General features: G+C 38.6%; 1 protein-coding gene across 10 annotated transcripts in view; it reads right to left on the bottom strand.

Annotated features, from left to right (window-relative positions):
- TLE1 (TLE family member 1, transcriptional corepressor) overlaps nt 1-21,548 on the bottom strand; it is a 115,485-nt gene that overhangs the window by 77,951 nt on the left and 15,986 nt on the right. For 5 of the 10 annotated variants that reach the window (XM_069105403.1, XM_069105418.1, XM_069105423.1 and 2 more), the window contains 2 exons: nt 3,535-3,597; nt 104-208 (listed from right to left, as the gene is read on the bottom strand). In XM_069105403.1, the coding sequence (XP_068961504.1) occupies nt 104-208; nt 3,535-3,597 (168 nt within the window). The remainder of the gene's footprint in view (nt 1-103; nt 209-3,534; nt 3,598-21,548) is intronic. The other 5 variants (XM_069105429.1, XM_069105456.1, XM_069105436.1 and 2 more) reach the window with 1 other exon arrangement.

The following is a 21,548-nucleotide window of genomic DNA, read 5'->3' as shown; positions in this document are numbered from 1 at the left end:
AAGTCTATAAAAATACATATTATCGACACAATAACATCAGACATCAAAAGCATCTTTATGGTAAACTAGTAATCAATAAGAAATGAAAGCTGGTTATACACACTGTAGGAGGGAGCCCTGGAAGACCACGTACCCCGATGATGGCATTCAACTCGGCCATGGTCACTTGCTTGGCACGTTCAACTGCTTGAGCCACTTGTTGTTGATGCTTTGGAAGTAAGGAGAGAAGGCAAGGAGTTAAGCCAAGTTAAGGCAAGGAGATAAGTAGTAAGCCAAGAACTATACTGGTTCCTTCCTAAAACCTTTAAGCATGGGGAAAGTAAACAAGGAACACTGGCTAAACATAGCACAGGGTAAAGGCAGAGGTTTTAAATGAACCACCATCCTCATAGGCTCCCTAACCTGTATTCTGTTTTCATACATGAAAATAAATGCAAAGCAATAGGCAAAGGGAACCTAAAAACGACTATTTTGAGATCTTCTGTATTTCACCAATACCAAGGGGCACCAAATTCTCTGATGCCTGTTTGTGATTTTTTTTAGATCAGTATATAAAAAAAGATGTAAGAACACTAAGAATGAATTGACTATGATGAAATTTCAAGACATAAATGTAAAATCCTGTACCTGGGCTCCAAAAATTAACTTCACAAGTACAAAATGGAGAGGATATAATGGCTAAAGATAGTAATTCATGAGAAAAATATATTAAGATCTAGTTTTAATGAATGAACTAGAAGCCCAATATAAATTAAAAGAATGAAAAAAAGATAATTTCATCTTAGGTTACACTAAACTAAAGGCATACATCCTGTAAACATGGAGGTGAGTTTTTCATAGTATCTTTTCCTGGTCAAACTTCATCTGGCATAGTGTGTTCAGTGAGGGGAAACTTTAAGGACTTTGATAAACTGCAAAAACTCACAAGGCTAACAGGTTTCAAGATTGTGCCATACAATGGTGAGTGAAAAGAACTGGAAATATTGAGCCCAGAGAAAAGACATTGTGAAGAGGGGACATGATCGATATCTTCATGCATTTGAAGGGGTGTGTTAGAAAAAAGGAGTAGTGTTTGGTTTCAAGGGGCAAATTGGGTGGAAGTTGCAAAAACACAGATTTGATTCTCTGTAAGGACAATTTCCCTAACAATGAGAACTATGCAAAAGTGGAATTGGTTACATCTGGAAAGAGTGGGCTTCACTTCTTCTTCAATAAAGCAACACTTCTTAAACTCTGGGTTGCAACCCTGTTATGAAAAATTTGGCAACAGTAAAAGGTTTCTGAACACACAACCACCAAAAATTAACTCAAAACCAAACCCAAATGAATTAGAGGTATTTCTGGCAGGACTTGCCCATGCTGCATCATGCAACTTCACTTCAGCCTTGGTTTTGAACACAAAGCATGCCCACTTTGTACTGAATGTGCCCTCAGGCCACTGTAACACCAAAAAATGCTGCTGAAAAGGAAAAGGGGCCAAAGGGGCCAGAAATGGAAATAGTTTAAGAAGCCCTGCACTACAGCACAGGCTGGATGACCACTTTGGAGGGGATATCACAGAAAGGATTCTTGTTTAGGTTGGACTAGATAATGATGATGGTAGTAATGCTAAGCAGCATTAAGGCCTGCAAAGCACTTTACATATATAATAATTTCACTTGATCTTCACAACAATCTGGGGGTGGGGTGGGAGACAGGTAGGTGCTGTTATTATATCTATTTTATAGATGAGGACACCGAGGCAGACAAAAGTTAAGTGATTTGCTCAAGGTAAAAGAGATAATAAATGTCTAAGGCAACATTTGAACTCGGGTCTTCCTGACTCCAAGTCCAACATTCTATCCACTATGCCACCTAGTTACCTCTTGCACTTTTTTCTAACTCTGGAGTTCACCCAAAGCAAGAATATTCTAAATAAACTACAAAAACACAAAATGTGTATGAAACACTGGGCAGAGGTAATGTAAAAATGACCCACCCACACAGTGAGCTTTACCTATCAGGCAAAATATAAACTTGAAGCCAAGAAGCACTTTTTAAAAGGACTTCAAAAATAAAGAATTAAAAGTCTAGAGCAGTGTGTTCTAACAACTCTTAATCTATCTCCAGCTTTAAAAAGTTACCTTGTTTGGACCTTCTTCTCATTCTTATTCCTCCCCCCCAATCTCCATAAGAGGATAACTGTGTGTCTATCCCTACTCCATATTCTTTTTAATTTGGGGAATATACCACATTACTCCCAACAGTCCCACTTAATAAAATCTAGAGCTATGCTTTGGAATGGCGGAAAAAAGGGTCGTGGAGGAAGATAGGGGGGACTGGGAAGCAATGACCAAGTCTCATTTTTAGTAAACATCCTCATTTAAAAATTACAGCATTACAAAACTTTTGGAGCTAAAAAGAAATCAGCAAGTAGGAATGAGAAATCACATGCCTGAGTGACTCAATCAAGGCTGCATGGTTAACAATAAATGGATGACTGGAATTCAGGTATCCTAACAAACAATGCTTTTTTTTTTTTTAACATCATCAAATAAAAAAGGCCAATATAAGATGCAGAAGAAAAAGCTCGTCTATATGAAGTCAATGGACACCATCTATAAAGACCTATTCCTTACAAGGAATATACTGCCTAGATGGTTACCGACTCTAAACCTTAATCTAAAAACCATATCAGACCATTGCCATCCAGCGCAACTTTCTCCTGCTAAACTGAGGCCCAGAGTTTGAGGTGACTCACCAAGGTCAGAAAGGCAGTAAAATGGCAGAGCCAAGAATAGAACCAGGCCCTCTGACTCCAAACTAAGTATTCTTTCTAAAACACATTTTGTTTCCAAGTATATATATATATATATATATATATATATATATATATATATATATATATATTTCCCCCTTTTGGAGCCAATCAGGGTTTTAAGTGACTTGCCCAGGGTCACAAAGCTGAGGCCAGATTTGAACTCACCAGTGCTCTATTCATTGTGCCATCTGGCTGCCTTATATATACACTTTCAAAGCACCTTCATGCCCCATATCTTTCACATGAGCTTATCCTTGTAAAGAGTACAACTATACAAAAGTGAGTTGCTATTATAATCTCAGATGCACTCTGCCCCTTAACATTTAAGGTTCACCCCAGGATCTAGTAAAATGTGTATTGACTTCCTACATATACAGGGAAAAAAAGGCTTTTAGAGCTCATAGGACAAACTTCTTTTTATATTTTAAAAAAGTGAGGAGCAAGTGAGTGATCAGTACTGCAGCTCCAAAACAAAACAAAACAAAAGCTTTATCTTGATAGTCATTTTGCAGTTTTCTTCAGAAAAGAATTAATTTGAAGTTGAGCTATTGTCACCAGTTCTGCAGCTTGCCCTCAGATCTGTTCAACCGAATAGCAGGGGGTTTGCACACTTCAGCTGCAACAGATGTTCTTCACACTTGTGCGTTGTGATAAAATTAACATCTTAAAACTAGCTAATTTGCAAACAGAGAAGCAACATAATTGCACTTTAACAGCTGAACAGTTTTACTTACTTCCTGAGACAGAAATGGGATGACTTGTGCACAAATTGTATTCAATCTTTTGGCGATTTCAGTCTGTAGTGATTAAAAAAAAATAACATATAAACAATTAGACTACTTGGTATCAGTTGAAAAAAACAACAACAAACCACTTCCTAAGAAAGCTTCATATCCCCAAATACTTTGTACATTTATAACCTTTCTTAATTTAAGGATCTACAAATGCCTTACAAAGTTGCATCATTAATCTTTATACCCTACTAATGAGGTAAGTGGGTAGCTGAATTTAATCCCACTTTACAGAAGGATAAACTGAGCTATTATAGTTTACATGGCTTAATGGTTTCTTAATTAGATAACAGTAGACTTGAGAATGCTATATACATGGTTTGCTAACTCTCACTATTTTGTACTAAACTAATGGTTAATATCTAGGACAGGACACAGACAGACTGAAGATATGCCGTTTACTTAACCAAGTGATTCCCAACCTTTTCAGAATTAAGGGCTATTGTGCCTGATTTCCAAGTTTATAACTATGAAATGCGATATAGCAACATGTTTTAAGATGAACTATAAATCACTTAAACTTTCCAGTTTGACAATTTTATGGTACCCCTTGAAGTAACTCAAGACCCCAGGGTGTTACCAAAAAAAGCAGGGGAAGGGTCAAGCTCCCTTTAATGTCTAAAGCTCTAAGAAATAAATTTTGCCTCTTTGGATCCAATCATTAATAAGCCAAGTATTTCTTCTCCACTGCTTACAAGAATTATGAAATCTAGCACAAGATCCAATTTAAGGTTCTGACCCATGGAATAAGAATACCTGGGCAAATGAACCAACCACCACATTCTCCCCTATCAACTTTGCTCCTCAGTGACTTATCAAAATCCAGGAATTTGAGATTGAAGTTCATCAAATAGGGACACACACAGTTAATACTTACTGATGTGGGTCTACCAATATGGTCAATCCAACTTAAAATACCATCATTACTCCTGTAATCGTTCCTCCAAAGCAGTATAGGAGAAGCTTTGGCACGTTAAGTCATTCTTAATTTTAGGCTACTGTAAATGAACTTACATGTCTCCTGTAGTCAAACCCCCTCGTTTTACAGATGAGGAAACTAGGCCCAGAGATAATAAAAGCAACATCTAGTTAGTGGCCTAATGCAGGTCTCCTGGATTCTAGTCCAGTGATCATTTGCATCATGGCAGGAGGGAAATGATTATGTTTCTTTCTCTTCCAGTAATCACTCCCTAACCACCCCCACTCTCCATAAAAAGAAAAAAATTAAGCGCCTATTATATGCAAGGCACATAACTAAATGCTTTACAAATATTATCAAAAACAAGAAAAGAATCTAAATGAATTTGACACATTTTTCAGGTGGTTGAGGACAACCTGAGTGAGATTTTAAAACTTTCTGAATTGCTATCCACCTCCAGAGAGAACTGATGAACTGCATCCAGACTGAAGCATACTTTAAAAAAAAATTGTGGGGAGGGATTGTTTTCTTTTGCAATTTGGCTAATAGGGAAATATGTTTTGCATGACTTCATATGTATAATTGATAGTTTGCCTTCTCAAGGTGTGGGGGAGGGGCAGGAGGGAGAGAATTTGAAATGCAATTTCAAAAAATGTTTTAAAATTTTTAAATGTGATGGAAAATATTTAATGAAATAAAAATATATTAAAACAAAAAATTTTTTGAAAAAATATTGTTGACATAAGGTCTTAGTTCAGGAGTTCTTAACCCTCTGACATTCCAGTGAGGTCTATGGATCCCTTCTCATAATGATGTTTTAGCAGTCATCAAATAAAATACATAGGGTTACAAAGGAAACCAATTATATTGAAATGAATATGTAATTTTTGTTCCCGTTCAAGTTTATGAGCCCCTTGAAACTCCTCTGTGAACTCCTTGGAAGAACTACCTACTCCAGATGAAGACTCTCTGGTTTATCTTTATGATGATTCAAGACTAAGACCGAGAATTACAATCAATTAATTGACAAGTATGTTGTAAATACCTACTTTACATAAGGCATTTTGCTAAGCATTAAGGACATAATTTCAAGGAATGAAATAATTCCTACACTCACAAGAAGCTTACATTCTAATAGAATTAACAGTAAGTACATAGACAAATAAATGGGGAATAAATAAGGCAAACAAATAGAAATCTCTTCCAAGTAGTTAAATTCAAGATATTCTGAGGTAAGCACACTAGAAGTGTGCTCCCATTAGTAGAAAGAAGATAAGGAGAAAACACATTCCAGGTGTATGGTATGGCCAGTGCAAAAGTAAGGAGATGGGAGATGGAGGGTCATTTGAGAAGAAAGAGATGGCCAGTTTGGCTAGATCAAAGAATGACAGAGGAAGAAGAGCTCCCAATAAGACTGAAAAGAAAGGCTGGGGCCAGGTTGTATAGGGCTATAAAAGCTAAAAAGAGAAGGTTATATTTTAACCTAGAGGCCCAACAGGAAGCCACCAGAGTTGACTGAATGGGGGAGTCAGAACCATATGCTGAGATGTGAGGTTAAGAAAAATTACTTTAGTGGCAGAGTGTAGGATGGACTGGAAGTGGGAAGATTTGAAGTGGAGAGACCAATCAGGAAGCTGGTGCAACAATCTATGAGAGAGGGATAATGCCAGGTTTATTAACTTAGGAGACTGAAAGGAGTGTGGTGACAGTCATAAAGGGAAAAGTCTGGAAGAGTGCAAAGATTAGGAGGAGAGATGAAATTCAACTCTGGTCATAAAGCATTTGAGAATATCTCTGGGACATCCTGTTTAAGATGTTCTAGAGGCTCGGGGATGTGGGACTGAAGCTCGAGGGAAAGTCTAAGGCTCAGGAAATCTATTGATTAGTTTGATTCTGTGAGTCATTCACATAAAAGTGATGGTCCAACCTATGGGAGCTGATAAGAGCACTCAGAGAGAAGCTCAGGTGATGGGAACACATTCAAGGCTGAATTCACCACAATTCAGAGGTTTCATCCCAGGGACAAGAGAGACATCAGACTTATTTTCTCTCTTCTACCTTACTTCAATGAGATGTAAGATCAACTACACTAAATACACACAACACTGGGAGTTGTTGCCCACTGGGTTTGTAAATCTATAATGACAAAAGGCCAGGTGGTTAGTTATTTAATTAGGAACCAATGAGTTAACATAACCCGAATTTCATCCATACATTGTGTGTGTGTGTGTGTGTGTATTTAACACAAGGCTACAGGCATGGTGTAGAGACACAAAGGAAATATAGAGCAAAGAATTTTGAAGGTAGAAGCAGCTTGAAAATATACACATGGGAATGTACAAACACACACACAATCTACATGAACACACCACATATACATATGTTTTAGGTAAGTGTGGTCCCTTACAAATGAAGCATATAAAATACTAGCAACAATATGAATGGAATGCGCTTTGTATACAAAATACATGACCAAGATCTAAGGGGAATGGACTATATTAACGTGGGCACTGACTGATATCTTCATTTTTCAGATGAGAGAAATGTGACTCAGTGGGGGGGGTAGTAGGTGGTGGAGGAAGAGGAGGAGGCACAGTAAGTGTAGTAGTAGCAGCAGTAGTTGTTAATGTTTATATAGCGCTTAAGACATGCCAGGAATTGTGTTAAGTGCTCTACAAATATTACCTCACTATAATCTCACAACAACCCCAAGAGAAGTAGGTGCTATTAGCACCATTTCACAGATAAGTAAACTGAGGCAGAGGTTACGTGACTTGCCCAGGGTCACACAGCTAGTGAGTGTCTGAGGCCAGATCTGAACTGCCTCTTGTGCTGGTCAAGTCATTTACCCCTGGTCACAAAGGGAGGAAGGTAGACTATATATACTTAGACCCTCCCCCCCCCAAGGCTGGTACTTTTTTAACCACCCACACTGCCTAGGTTAAACTAAAGACCTTTTAAACTAAAGCTCACTAGCACAATGCATTAACCAACAAAGGTTACCTTTGTGTGTGTGTATATATATATATGTGTATGTGTGTATATGTATATATGCGTATATATGTATATAGTCCAAACCCCTAAAATGATTATTTAAAAGAAAAACTTTCATTGTCTATCTATATAATTTTTTTTTGTCTTTTTGGAGGGGGGAGGGCAGGGCAATTGGGATTAAGTGACTTGCCCAAGGTCACACAGCTAGTAAATGTTAAGTGTCTGAAGCCACATTTGAACCCAGGTCCCTCTGACTCCAGGGCCGGTGCTCTATTCACTGGGCCATCTAGCTGCTCCATGGTCACATTTTCAAGTCATGTTTTCTGAATTTTATCTAAGCCAGATTTAAGAGCCATACAGACTTCATGTAAGACACAGATTGATATAACGAATAAATGACCAGTCTTACACTCAGAAAGACCTGGGTTCAAGTCTTGCCTCATACATACTAGCTTGTATGACCATGGACAAGTTTTTTAAACATCTCGCTGCCTTAGGCAACTCCTAGTATACAAGCTAACAAGCAAATTTTTGCTCTCTACCCATGAAGGGAGTGGGAGTCTCCATACTGGGAGATCCTTAAATGACTGAAATCCCAGGTGGTGGGGGAAGGGTTATCAGTGCCCGCATTTAGCCAGTAACGTAAATGCAATGCATACGGCTGTGCCAGCTCCCACACAGAGATGAATTAGTCCTCTCTCCTATGTGCTACATCAATGCTCCCCAAAGAGCACAGCCCAGGTTCTCTACTCCTTTGGTACTTCAACACAGACCTTCACACAGTGTTCTCCATATAGAACATGGTCCATCAATGTTTAATAACTGTACTGCTGGGTGCTCACTAATAAGTCGTGAAGATGAGGGTTTGGGTGTGAAGGGAATGAAAAAGAACTTCAGGATTTTGCATTTGTCTATTTTTAGGTGGGCAACAAGGTTAGAAAAGTGTAGCGTGGGAGTTCAAACAGGGGAAGAACAAAGATCAGGACAAGGGGATAGTTGTAATATGTAAAATGTTGTAAGGAGAAAATGCAATTAAACTACAATAACCAGAGTCTAGGTTTAAACTGAAAAGCCTTCATGGAAGAAATGCCCCTATTTGGCACTTGGAGAGGGCAATGGGAAAGAACATTGGATTAAGAATCAAGAGACCTGGGGATCTAGTCCAAACTCTGCCAATAATAGGGACCTTGGGCACTTCAGCTCTCGGGGACTCAAGTTTTTTCACCTGCAAATTAAAGAAGTTAAAGGAGATGTCTTCTATGTTCCCTTCCAGCTTTTCAAATCTTTGATTTATGAAATATGAATAAGGATTCCTGTTTCTTAGGATCCAAGGGTCAGAGACTTAGAGCAGGAAGGAACCTCAGAGAGTCCTTAGTCCAAATCCCTCATTTATTTATTTAGATTTTGCTTTTTGGAGGGTGCAAGGTGGGGCAAGGTAGGGCAACTGGGGTTAAGTGACTTGCCCAAGGTCATACAGCTAGTTTTGTGTTAAGTGTCTGAGGCCGAATTTGAACTCAGGTCCTCCTGATTCCAGAGCTGATGCTCTACTCACTTCACCACCTAGCCGCCCCATAAACCCCTCAATTTTTTTGCTAGGAAACTGAGGCTCAACGTGCTGAAGTGACTTACTCAAAGTTAAAAAAAATTTTTAAAAGGAAAATTATGCATGCACAAACCAAGCCAACCGGCATTAAGTAGCCCATAAATTAGGAGGTAGAAGGAAAAATTAAAGGATGATATTAATCAAGAAAGAGGTAGGCCATAGTGAAGGAGTGGAAACTCAGAACAGGAAGGAGGAGGTTTAAAATAGGCAAAAAAATTCAAATACTGCCCAGGGGGTAGAAGTCCTAGGCTGTCACCCTTGTTTTGCCATTTAACCACCCTTATGACCTCGTTCAATAACAGTACTACCATTATTCTCATCATCTCCAAGAACCAGTCACATTTATATGCCATTTTAAGGTTTACAATCAATTACCTTGCCTGGGCTTCATTATCTTCAAATGATAAATGGAGGGATTTGAACCCTATAGTCCCCCCTGGGTCTGATTCAATGATTCCAAAAATTCCTTCCAACTATATACTTAAAAGCAATGGAGCACAGTTTGATCAGAAGAGGTTATCTCTTCTAGACCCCCTAAAGCCATGGCTGAAAACCAAGAGACGCAGAGAAGAAGGATCTGAAGGTTAGGAAAGCAAAGGGAAATATGAAAAATAGCATAACTAAGAAATATGAGAATTGTCAAAAAGCTAGGCTTCTACTATAGATGAGACATTAGGTTTCACTTGCTGGATAACAAATGAGTAATTCCAAGTTATCCCAATTTCAGTCCTAGAGAAGTCTCCTAAGACTGTTGGCTCATTACAAATTAACAAGGAATCATCTATACCCCGATGATTCTAAATTAGATCATTTTTTAAATGGGTGGTCAGAATTTCTGGCCTAGGTGAAACACAAAAAGAGAAACTGTGCTGATTCTCACCATTGCTCTGAAAAGTACCTACCTCTTATCCAAGACAGCTTTTCAGTTGGAAATTATTTGACTTATTATAAGATTTTTCCCAGAAAGCTTGAGTTTCTCCAGACTAAAAGTCTCAGGGCAATAAATGTTTTTCCACTAGGGCCAGGAAAGTGTTTACTCCTTGCTACTACTTTTATTTTGCATCTTTCTCATATGTCTGGACTATGCAAAACAATAATAAACTTCCTATATTCTCCTCCCTTTTACTGAAGAAAAAAAACCCCCATCCGTTTAACTTCAGACATTTAGATATAGCACTGCCATTCAGAACACCAATTCTCCTTTGCCAATTCAATCTCTTGATCACAGAAGCTTCTTAGATTGTTTAGGACATGCATGCCACAAGAACCTATACCTTGCTTTAAACAACAGACATGCTCCTGAAAATTCAATTCAACATCTATTAAGCACCTGCTAAATGAAGATAGAAAAATAAATAAGACACATGACCTGTCTATAAGGATGATCCTGTATAATATTAAATAATATTAAATAGCTCACATACACATATCTCAAATCAAACTTTTAAATACCCAGAGGGACTTGTTATTTAAAGAAATCCTATGGTGAAGGCTTCCAGCAAATGAATGATTACCTCCTATAGTAATTTGTAAATAAAGAGTACACCTATGGTTCTGGGAACATCAACACGGAAAAGAATCCCAACCAGCAGTAGGAAGAAAGCTCTTGTAAACTGTGAAAATCTCAATGACGAAGCCTTCGCAATTTTCATCCTCCCCTCTCCCTTTCTCTTAAAATACCTATGATGAAATGTGCCCGGATGCCAAAACTGAAACCCTTCTCAAGACTCTGCACAGCTCAACTAATTACAACCCAAGGCCCCAGTTACAGATGACCATGGTTTTCGGTTTTTTCTTAATATTCCACCTCTTCATTTTTTGGCATTCTGCTATTGGAGTGATCCCCAGTTGCATATAGTTTGTCCTCTACCTCCAGAGCCTTCACACACAGCTTAATCTGGAAACACGGAGGGGCTAAAAAACAAGGCCCCATATGCCCCTGCGCTGTTGAGAGCCTTCTTAGGCAGAAGCAGCAACACTAATTGCCCAGCTCACTGGCAAGGCAGATTGCACAGGCCTGCTTCTCATGAGAAAGCTTGTAGTATCTGTATGGCAGCTCTTAGCAGAGCATCTCAAGTGCCCTTAATTGTTTATGTTCTTAATGCAGAGTCTCTTGAATACATTCATTTTTAATAGCAGGCTTGAGCGTGGGGCCTATCAAAGAATGACAAAGCAACTCTATTCATTGGTTCCTGCTCCTGCAATGATGGTCTTTTGATTTATTTGCAAATGACAAGCTTGGCAGGGCCCAAGACTCAAGAGTAGCCTCTTTCCCCACCCCCCTTGAAGCATCATTAAAATTAACATGAAGGAATTCAGCTGCATTCTGCAAGATGAAGTTGAGTCTGCAACATTGTGCAATTGTTTTAATTCTTTTTTTCCTTTAAAAAAAATTTGCTTCGGTTCCTCCTAATTAATGACTTAAATGTTTTGACCCAACTGTTGCCAAGCAGAGTGTTTGTGCTTTAATTTGTCATTTCAGTAAAGTTGCTTCCTTGACAAAGTGACAAAGGCAAAGCAGCTGTTTCAGTCCCTAAATAGCAGATTTCCATTATTCAGACACCCTTGTTGCGCAGTTCAAGAAGTGCTTGTACACATATGATCTTATTGATTTGTTCCATGTTGTAAAAAGATGGCCTGGTAGGCTTAAAAGAAAGATGCAGATTATCCAATGCTGCAATTCAGTTATATAATTGGCTCTTGTCAATAAAAACTGTAGGGTAAACCATGAGCCCTGATGCCAAAAATCTACTATAAATGCATGATTTACTGCCTGCTTTTTGATAGTGCTTACAAATTTTTAAGGAGGCTGATGGTGATTAGTTGTCACATCACTTAAACTAAATGTTATGGGCTACATTAAGTTGCCGTGAGTGTTCGTTCCTACTAAACACTACATAAAAACCCTGCATATCTGACCTAACTCCTAACCCCTATACTCACCATCTATAAATCAAAATTTTAAAACACACAAACCTAAACAAATGCCTTTCTGTGGACTGAGTGATGTTGATGATACCAATGGAGAACTGTTGCATATTTGTGGAAGATGGAAATCTTGATGCAATCTCAGCCTGAGAAAATTTTCTTGTAGAAGAAGGAATTTAAATAATGAATGAAGGAAATATGGGTTTGGAGGAGGGATAAAGAAATGGTTTAGGGAGGTGTCTTGGTACTAAGGTATCTTGATACTAGCAGGAGACTGGCTACAGTAAAGAGAGCAAATGACACAAAAAAGGTATCACATGTATAGAACACAACGGAAAAAAAGTAAGTAGGAGGTGGAATAATCTTGAAATAAATTCAAAAGTCTGTGATTACTTAGAGGAAGGATGTGATGATGGTCAAAATCCACAGTCAGTTAAGTATATTCTAAAATAGCATTTTAAACCAATATAAAAACATAGTAAATTCAGAGATTAGTGAGAAAATGAACAGCATAATTGAGATAGCTATTAAATACCCATGATGTGGGCCACATCAATACTTTGAAATGCCACAAGGAAGGGGATTCTTAGAAAGAAACCAACTTTTAGGGTTGAGCTATCCAGGAGAGTGAGAGCTCCCTAAGGTCAGAAGCTGGTTTGGCTTTTGACTTTGTAAAACCCCTGTGCACTGGGGCAGAGTCAAGATAGCAGAGTAAGAGTCAGCAATTCTGCCAAGCTCACCCAGTCTGTGCCTCCACAACAGCCCAGAAAAGATATCAGATCAAATTCTGAAGGGTCAAGCCAAGACAGCTACCATGGGTAATTTTTTTCAGCTCAGGACAGTTCAGGAAAATAGAGAGGTCTATGGACACTGGGTTAGGGCTGACCAGAAGTCAAGCCAGCAGGGAGCATTTTAGCACCAAAGGACAGCAAAGAGGTTGAGACTGAACACCAAGGAAGGAAGCACCGGACAGAAAGAGATCCCAGGGACTCCTAAATGGGAGCTGGGAGCAGGAGAAGATGCTAGCTGTCACCTATCACTCAATTATAGGGTGGAGAAGATTAGTCCTGAGCAATCCCAAGCTGTGCACAGTGGAGCAAACAAATTCCAAAAATTTAACTATGTGGATCTGAGCATAATTGCAAAGTTGAGACTTAGTTCTAACCTAAAAAGGTTGCACATAAACCTTCAGTGGAGATCAAAGAGATACCAGGAGTTCAGTCCCAGCCTCCCAGCAGGCTAAAGGTATGACTGGGTCCAGCAGCAGTCTACTCAACCTCAACTACACACAATCTAAACAGACCCAAACACGGGTCAAGAACTTGCAGAGCTCATACCAGGACGGCAGTCAACAAACCTCTCCCTGGATCACACCACTCCAGAAGCACAAAAGTGAACAGGCTCCCAGAAGGAGTTGTGAAAACATCAGAAGGACATAAAAAAAATGCAGGCTTTCGGGCCAGATATGCCCCACTTCCCTCAACCCCCAAAGTGAGCAGAGTCCAGCACTAAGAAATAGGATGGTAACATGAGGGGTGGGGGCAAGGGGGAAAGGAAGAGTTACTATGGTTACAGGGAAACTCAAGATAAATACATAAAGAGAAAACTACTTGAATTCCTCTAATAGCAAAGCTTAAAGAGTAATGAAGATTGGACACAAACCCAACAAAAAATGTTAGACCATTTTAAGATTTTTAAAGACCAAAAAAATCATTTCGAAAAACCAAATAAGATAAGTAGAGGAAAAAAGAAATGAGAGCTATGAAAGAAATTTACAAAAAGAGAATGAATAACATTAATAAAGAAAATAACTCCTTCAAAATGAGAATTGACCAAATGGAAGCAAATGCTTTCATGAGAATCAGGAAATAATAAATCAAAGTAAAAAAAGAATGGAAAAATAGAAACAATGTAATATATCTCATAAGAAAAAAAAGGCTCACCTGGAAAACAGATCAAAGAGAGATAACTTAAAACTCACTAAAAAAAAAAGATGCATTGGACTATCTGAAAGCCATGTACAAAAACCAAAAAACAAGCAAAAAAAAGAGCCTAGACATCATATTTCAAGAAATTATAGGGGGTGGCTAGGTGGTACAGTGAGTAAAGCACCAGCCCGGGAGTCAGGAGGACCCTAGTTCAAATTCCACCACTGACACTTACTAAGCTGTATGGCCCTGAGCAAGTCAGAAACCCTCCAAAGAGATACAGATATAGACAGATAGATAAGAATATGAAAACTACCCAGCAATTTTAGAACTAGAGGGCAAGGTGAAAACTGAAAGATTCCACTGGTCACCTCTTGGAAACCCCAAAATGTAGTCCCTGAGTCCAGCGCAGAAACTGGCATGTTAAGTATTTGATAAATGTTTGCTGAACTGAATAATGAAGAAAAGTCAAATTAAATACAGAAAAATGTTTACATGTGTTTTGTCCATATATATATATGTATATATATATATGTATATGTATATAACACAACAAAAACATCCTAATGATGGGCTTTGAAAAAAACTACTAGAAACAGACTACCCAAAAATAAGTAAATAAATAAAAAGGTGGGTTAGAAAAGTTAACTGCTCCTATAAAATGATTGCCAATCTAGTGTTTAAATGAAGTCTGAAGTACTTGTAGCAAAAAACTGCCAAGTGGGGGCCCATCACTTGGAGAACAGCTGAACAACCTGCAGTGTATCAACATAATGAGAGGGTTCTCTTTGTCATAGACCCCTTGAGTAGTCTGGTGAAATCCATGGATCCCTTTCCTTCTTAGTTACAATGTTTTTTAAATGCATAAAATAAAATACGCAGGGCTAAAGGGAAACTAATTATGTTGAATGCAGTTATAAAAATAGTCTTAAAACAAGTCCACGGACCCAAGGCTTCTTAAGAACCTGTTATAATCAAATATTATGTAGTAAGAAATGACAAATATGAATAATTCAGATAAACATAAGATGATAAATCAACACTTTTAAAGCAAAGGAGAAACTAGAAAACATAGACAACTGCCACAATAATATAAATGAAAATAACACTAAAACAATGCATAAAATTGAGTAGTTTAAATAATCAACTTTGGTCCCAAAGAAGAAATAAGCAAGCACCTCCTCCTTAAAACAATGATGAGAGGCTACTGGCACAGAATATCGCATATACAGTCAGACAAAGATAAATACCCACTGATTTTGTCCATTAATGGAGTCACTGGAGAATATGACTCCCAGAGGAAAAAAAAAAGCCATCAATATAAACTTTATTGAAAAGAAGAAAAGAAAGTACACTATCTAAATGATAGAAAAGACACCAACTCAATTAAACGAATTAGTCAATAAATTTAACTTAAGTTTGATCTTGGGGCACAGATAATTATTTACAGAATCCTTCTTCCCAGTTATGGTAGCTTCTAATTTAAAAGAGGTACTTGACTGTAATAGATTCCAGGAAGAAGTACAGGGTAACTCTAAAGAAAGACACAATCATATAAGCAAGGGCAGTTTCTAAGTCTGGGAGCCATCTTTAACTAAATTCCAATGGCAGCCAAAAGTATCTGCTAACAGAAATTCACATGTTATTTTGTAAGACGGCAGGCAAGTCAATTTGTTTTTCTTTTTAAGAAAAAAAAAAAGTTCTTTGATCATCTATGATTAATTGCCCAAATACAAAGAGAGTGTAAATGGGGGTTTCGAGACATGTCAATTCACATTTCCCAAAGCAACAGAAACCAAATTTAACCCAAGTATTGTGTTTCACTGGTTTGTACTTGTGTGGTTCCCTCAGGGGAGGCCTGGCTCAATAATGCTGAACTCCTGGAAGAACAGAATGGACTTCCTGCCATTTATACAGTGAAACACAGTAATCCACCAGGGAATAAAGGTCAATGTTGCACTTTGGGTCATTACTGAATCATTTGAGATGATCTGTGGTGAGGATGAGAGGAAAATCGAAGGCTGTAAGAATGCTGCAAATGGCTTGACCTCAGACCAATTTTCATCTCCATCTGTCTAATAGACATGTGGATAAAAAGCTCTCCTTTTGGGCCACCCCGACTGTTTTAAAATCCAACTTACAAGCCAGGAAAATCAGTTAAACAATACTTTAATAAGGAAAAATAAACCTTTTAAACTTCATCCCATTCAAAGCAGATTCAGATTTTCTAGCTAAAATTTAGTTTACTAGTCCTTCAAGCAGGACTGTGAAGTAGTGAACTAATAGAAAGGATTTCAGGATGATGGAAATATTTTTGCAATGAAGAGGTGTAGCCCAACAACAACAAAAAAAAGTCTACTTGTACATGCAAATATATGCATGCTTACAACTCCATCCCCTACCAAAAGACATTCACACAATTTCCATTACATCTGCTAACATACATACTGATAGCCAAAGAGGGGAAACGGCAGTTCTGAAAACTGAATATAACTCTTAAATAAATCTTTATTTTTCAGATGTCCCGTTAAAGAAGCTTAATCACTAAGGCATTTCAATCCTTAAAGAATATTCTTAGAAACATATTATAATTAAGCATCATTTAAACCGCAGTTTAACCTTAAAACACTTTTACTTTAAGCTGAGCTTCTACTCTTTGGGATTTGGCTGGGAACCCTCTCTTTTGCAAAGGCAATGTTGTGCCTTTTAAAAGTTTAGGCCCCCACAGTATATCAATGTCAAACAACATCGTGTCAAGCCAAGATTCAATTCAGGTAAGTGCCACTGCCAAATTTTCTTGTTCCCAGACGTGCTTTAAGATTATTTTATTGCTTAAAATTTAATTTGTTCCAACTCGTGTCTCCATGACAACGTTGGCTAACCCTGCAAATCATTTGGGTAATTGGATATCTTATCTTTCTATTGCTCTCAAATCGAATGATTCTGCTAGAATTGTAACAGCCAATCAAATTTACAGTCCTCCTGAGTAATAGAGTCAGAAAAGTAGCCCCATTCATCTCCTCTTTACAGCCATATTAAGCAGTATGCGACAAACAGTAGAATCTGGCCTTCAAACTATATCCTAAATTATAAACCCTGTCAATACTAATGTTCTCACCAGTAGGAGGTTTGCTCAGAAACTCCCTTTTTTAATGCACCAGAAGACAGGTTTTGATTTAATCTGATAAGCAATTAGTACTCACTCCAAATAAACTTTGAACAATCTCAGCACTTGGGGGAAAACTGACAGACTAACATAACATGATAATCAGAAAAACAGCTTTTTAAAAAATTTGACCTTGCGATAAAATAATGAGCAAATGGATGGCTGCACACAAAGCACTAAATACAATGGGATTGATTTGTGCGCAGCTCTATATTTGCAGTGGTTAAGCCATACTTAAAAATTAATTAGTCAGGAAAAAGGAGGGCAATACAGCCTAAATCAAAATCTTTGAATGTTCCATTCATTTAAACAAAACCATGTTTAAGCGCTCAGTATACCCATATATATATATATACTACAGAGTTAAGGTACAGTGTCCAAGGCTGTCTGTTCTACCCTCACCTCCAGGCCGCCACACACAGCAGGGACTTATTAACTTATTACTGAATGGAATACAGAGGCAAAGGAGGTAACCATCCTCGTCCACAGCTGATGCCCAGGTTGGACCAGGTTCAGACAGCCCATTCTCATCTTCTCTGCATCACCACAAGACACTAAAGGGCCAGCCCACTGCTACTGTGACAAGACTGAGAAAGCAATTCGAGGGTTTCTGGGCTTTTTCTTTCATTCCTTTACTCTTTAGCTTCTCCTACCTTTCTGATACTTCCAGAAAGACTCACCTTCAGAAACTGCCACCTACTCTATCTACCTACCATTGTAATGGGAACATGTGTAGGCCCAAGCGCACACGCACATTAAGTTCTACCAATTGTCTTTTTCTCATCCCAAATACACTAAAATATAGAAGTTATTCTGTTGTACACATCATTCTGTGACAAATTCCAACTGCCACCAGTCACCTAAACTATTTGTTTCATTATAATATTAGTGATATAATCAGGAGCTCTAAATGCAAAGCCTTCTCCACTACCTGTATCCTCTGACTCTGGACCTTTCCTTCAAAAGGGTTAATTAGGTCAGGTTTTCCCGTGCCTCTAACAATAATTTTAAAAAAGGATCCCTACACTATTTGTCAAAATAAATTGGCTGCTTTTGCTTCCCCTAAAACTAAGAAAAAACTACAAGCAGCTAGTTCGGCTACCATGAAATACATGTTTATGGGGCACAGAGCTCAAGATTACTGACTCATATTGGTAGAAGAGGAAATAATAAACGGGAACATTTTTCCTGCCTCTTCATTCCTCCACAAGTGTGTCCTGCTAGTCCAAAAGAGAAGGTTTCCAACAGAGGCCATATAAAGAGAGTCACCATCCACCACCACCCAAAGATAAAATGCTGATAACTCAGAAAGAAATTGATACAAAACTAGGAATGTTAAGTTCTGTACCTGAAGAGAAGAATTAAGGCTAGAAGCAAAAAGAAGCAGAAAAGAACACTTGGCTAAAAGGGAGTCATCACAGAGAATGAATGGGAAAAGGCTCCAAGGCCCGAGGCAAGATTTTAGGGAGAGAAGCTGGTCAGTCCTGATATTAGGATGAATCAGGATTAACAGCATGTGGAAATTTTAGTCCTAAAAAACTTAGAAGAGAATCTCTTTCTATGTGAAGGTAACAGACTGTGAGCTGGGTTTCTGTAGGTGTGACAATATCAAGTATGATGGGGTTAGTGGTAAAGAAGATAGAGCTTCTGACGACTCTCCAGATCAAAGTTTGGGTGAAAATACTGCCATGAACTGGACTTACATTGGGTTTCAGAAGAATAGGGTTATGGGGCAGCTAGGTGGCACGGTGAGGACCTGAGTTCAAATCCAGCCTCAGACTTACCACTTTCTAGCCATGTGATCTTGGGCAAGTCACTTAACCCCAATTGCCCTGCCTTCCCCCCTCCAAAAAAGCAAAAAAAAAAAAGAATAGGGTTAAACAGAGAACTAAAGTCCAATTTTCAAGAAGTTATATAGAGAGGGGAGGAAGACGGTACCAAAGAGTTGGCCAATCATGGGGTCTTACCACCACCCCTCCAAGCCAGTAGGGGATGAGTGATAACGAACCTTTATTACGCTTTATAATTTAAAAAATATTTGACATCTATTAGATGTTACCTCATTTAAGCCTGACTAACCACCACCCTATGAGGAAGAGTTACTATGGGCCAGGCACTATTATAAATCCTTTACCAATACAATTTTATTTGATCTTCACAACAACCCTGGGAGGTAGCTGCTTTTAATTCCATCTTATAGTTGATGAAAATGAAGTTAAGTGATATGCCTTTGGTCAGTCAATAAACATTTATTTTGTGTTAAGATGGTGGGGACACTAATATGGAAAAGAAGAAATGAAAGAGAGCTCCTTCTCTCAAGGAACTTACAATCTAGTCACACAACTAAAATAAATGGTGGAGATAAGATTTGAACTTAAGTCTTCCAAGACTCAAAGGCCATTTGAGGAGACATGAGGTGGCTAGCAGTGTATTGGTATGTGAGATGGCTGGAGGAAAAGCAGCAGGAAGACCTGTGAGGTGGCTATTCCAATAGTCCAAGCAAGCAGGAACATGGTATGACTAGAAAAGCTGGCTGGAATGGAGGAATATTTGGCAGTAGAAACAACAGGCAGGTGGTTACAGTGGAGAGAATGCTGGGCATATGGTTGGAAGACCTGAGTTCAAATCCAGCCTCAGATGTTTACTAGCCATATGACCGGGAAGCCACTTCATTTCTATCTGCCTCAGTTTCCTCATCTGTAAAGTAAAAATATTAATAGCACCTAACTTTCAAGGTTGTTGTGAGAGTAAAAAGAAAATATTTATAAAGTTCTTATCTGTAAATCTTAAAGCACTAAATAAACACTGAGCTATTATTATTCATAGGACTGGGTAAGTGATTAAATGTTGGGAAAATGATAAAGAGCAGATTTAAAGTTAACGATGAACTTAGTTGGAGATATGCTGTATTTGAGGGACCTTGTTGGACCATGGAGGCAGAGAGGCTTCAGAGCTGTAGATAAAGACCTGGGAGTTACCTACATACAAGTGACAACTAAAGTCACAGAAGGAGACAAGATGGGAAAGGGAGAAAAAAAGACTCTCAGCATCATTTTCCTGATAGGTTAGCTGGGCAAAGACTCAGCCTTCTCAGTGCATGTGACTTAAAAACCGGCACCTGAAATATGTTCTGTAGCCTTACCTCTTTCCCTCCTTCTATTTCTGCATGATATCCATAGTATATTCTGGGGTCAAGAAATGGATTTTACATAGAGGTGCTAGCGGGGAAGGCAACCAGTGGAATTTATTTACAGGAAATAAGGCTGAGATAAGGTCAGAGGTCTAACAAAGATCAACCCAACATTTTGCTTGCCTGTTGCCCTGGGACAAGAATGCCAGTCTCTGGATTCTCCGAATCCCTTTCTCTGATCTACCTTTAGAACATACAGGATAAGAATTATCCTAGCTCTCCCAGGTTCTAATAAGCTCTACTCCCCTCCCCAAGCTTACATCTGGAAAAAGTAGCACAAGCAACACCACCCTGTGTCAAGGAGGACTTTTAAAAAGCACAAAAGACTCCAAGGAGGCAATGGGTAGTTTACTATATACAGAAGGGGAGAAATAGAGTACATTCAGCTTGTCTCCTCCCTCCCCAATCCCCATCCCTTGAGTTTATGGATCTACTCCCTTCTCACAAAAGCTAAGAATCTGGAGATAAGAGAACACCACCCAGGGTAAACACCATAAAATGTTTTCTTCAAAGCCGTGTTCTTCCCAGGCCGATTTCCTCAGTTACCTTTATGTCCAGAACATCCCTTTTACCCAAACCTTTAAAGGCCACAATTTACATATTTTACAACATTAGCAAAACTGAATGCTACCACTGTAGGAAGGGTCCAACCAAAAAGTAATAGGAAGAAAAGGTACAACAAAGAAAAACTTTACTAATTTAGGCCAAAACACACACACACACACACACACACACACACACACACACACCAAGCTAGCTTGTATCAGTGATGTTTTAATGGTATTTTCTCTGAATGAATGAAAAAAAAGCTGTTTATTAAGCATTTTCTATATATGCCAAACACTGAAGATACAAACAGAAAAACTGAGATAATCCCTTCTTTCAAGTTGTTCACACTAATTGAGAAAGGCAACACACAAAAGCAGGGTCAGCTGTGGGGTGGGTAGAAAGGCCTTTGAGTCCTAAGGATGCAGGGGTAGTATAAGGCAAGACTGAAGGGTCCTCAGGGTGCACCAGCAGGTCAGAGACGAGTGCCTAGAGGTCCAGAGGGTGAATCAGCAAGACAGATGGTTGAGGCCCAGAGGACCAAAGTAGCAGAACAGATGGTAAAATCTGGTGGTCCTCAATCTCATTGTAAGGATTTGAGTGGTTGACTCCCAGTTCTTCCAAGCACTGTTTTTTAAGGAATTGCCTTTTTATTCAAGTACATTAAGTAACTAAAGCCAAGC

The sequence above is a fragment of the Petaurus breviceps genome, unplaced genomic scaffold, assembly GCF_028583685.1.
Source record: "Petaurus breviceps papuanus isolate PSGF00001 unplaced genomic scaffold, PetGlider_PUasm1.0 138, whole genome shotgun sequence".
Classification (NCBI taxonomy): Eukaryota; Metazoa; Chordata; class Mammalia; order Diprotodontia; family Petauridae; genus Petaurus; species Petaurus breviceps.
The sequence above is the reverse complement of the archived record's forward strand: the minus strand, read 5'-3'. Positions and strand labels throughout refer to the sequence as shown.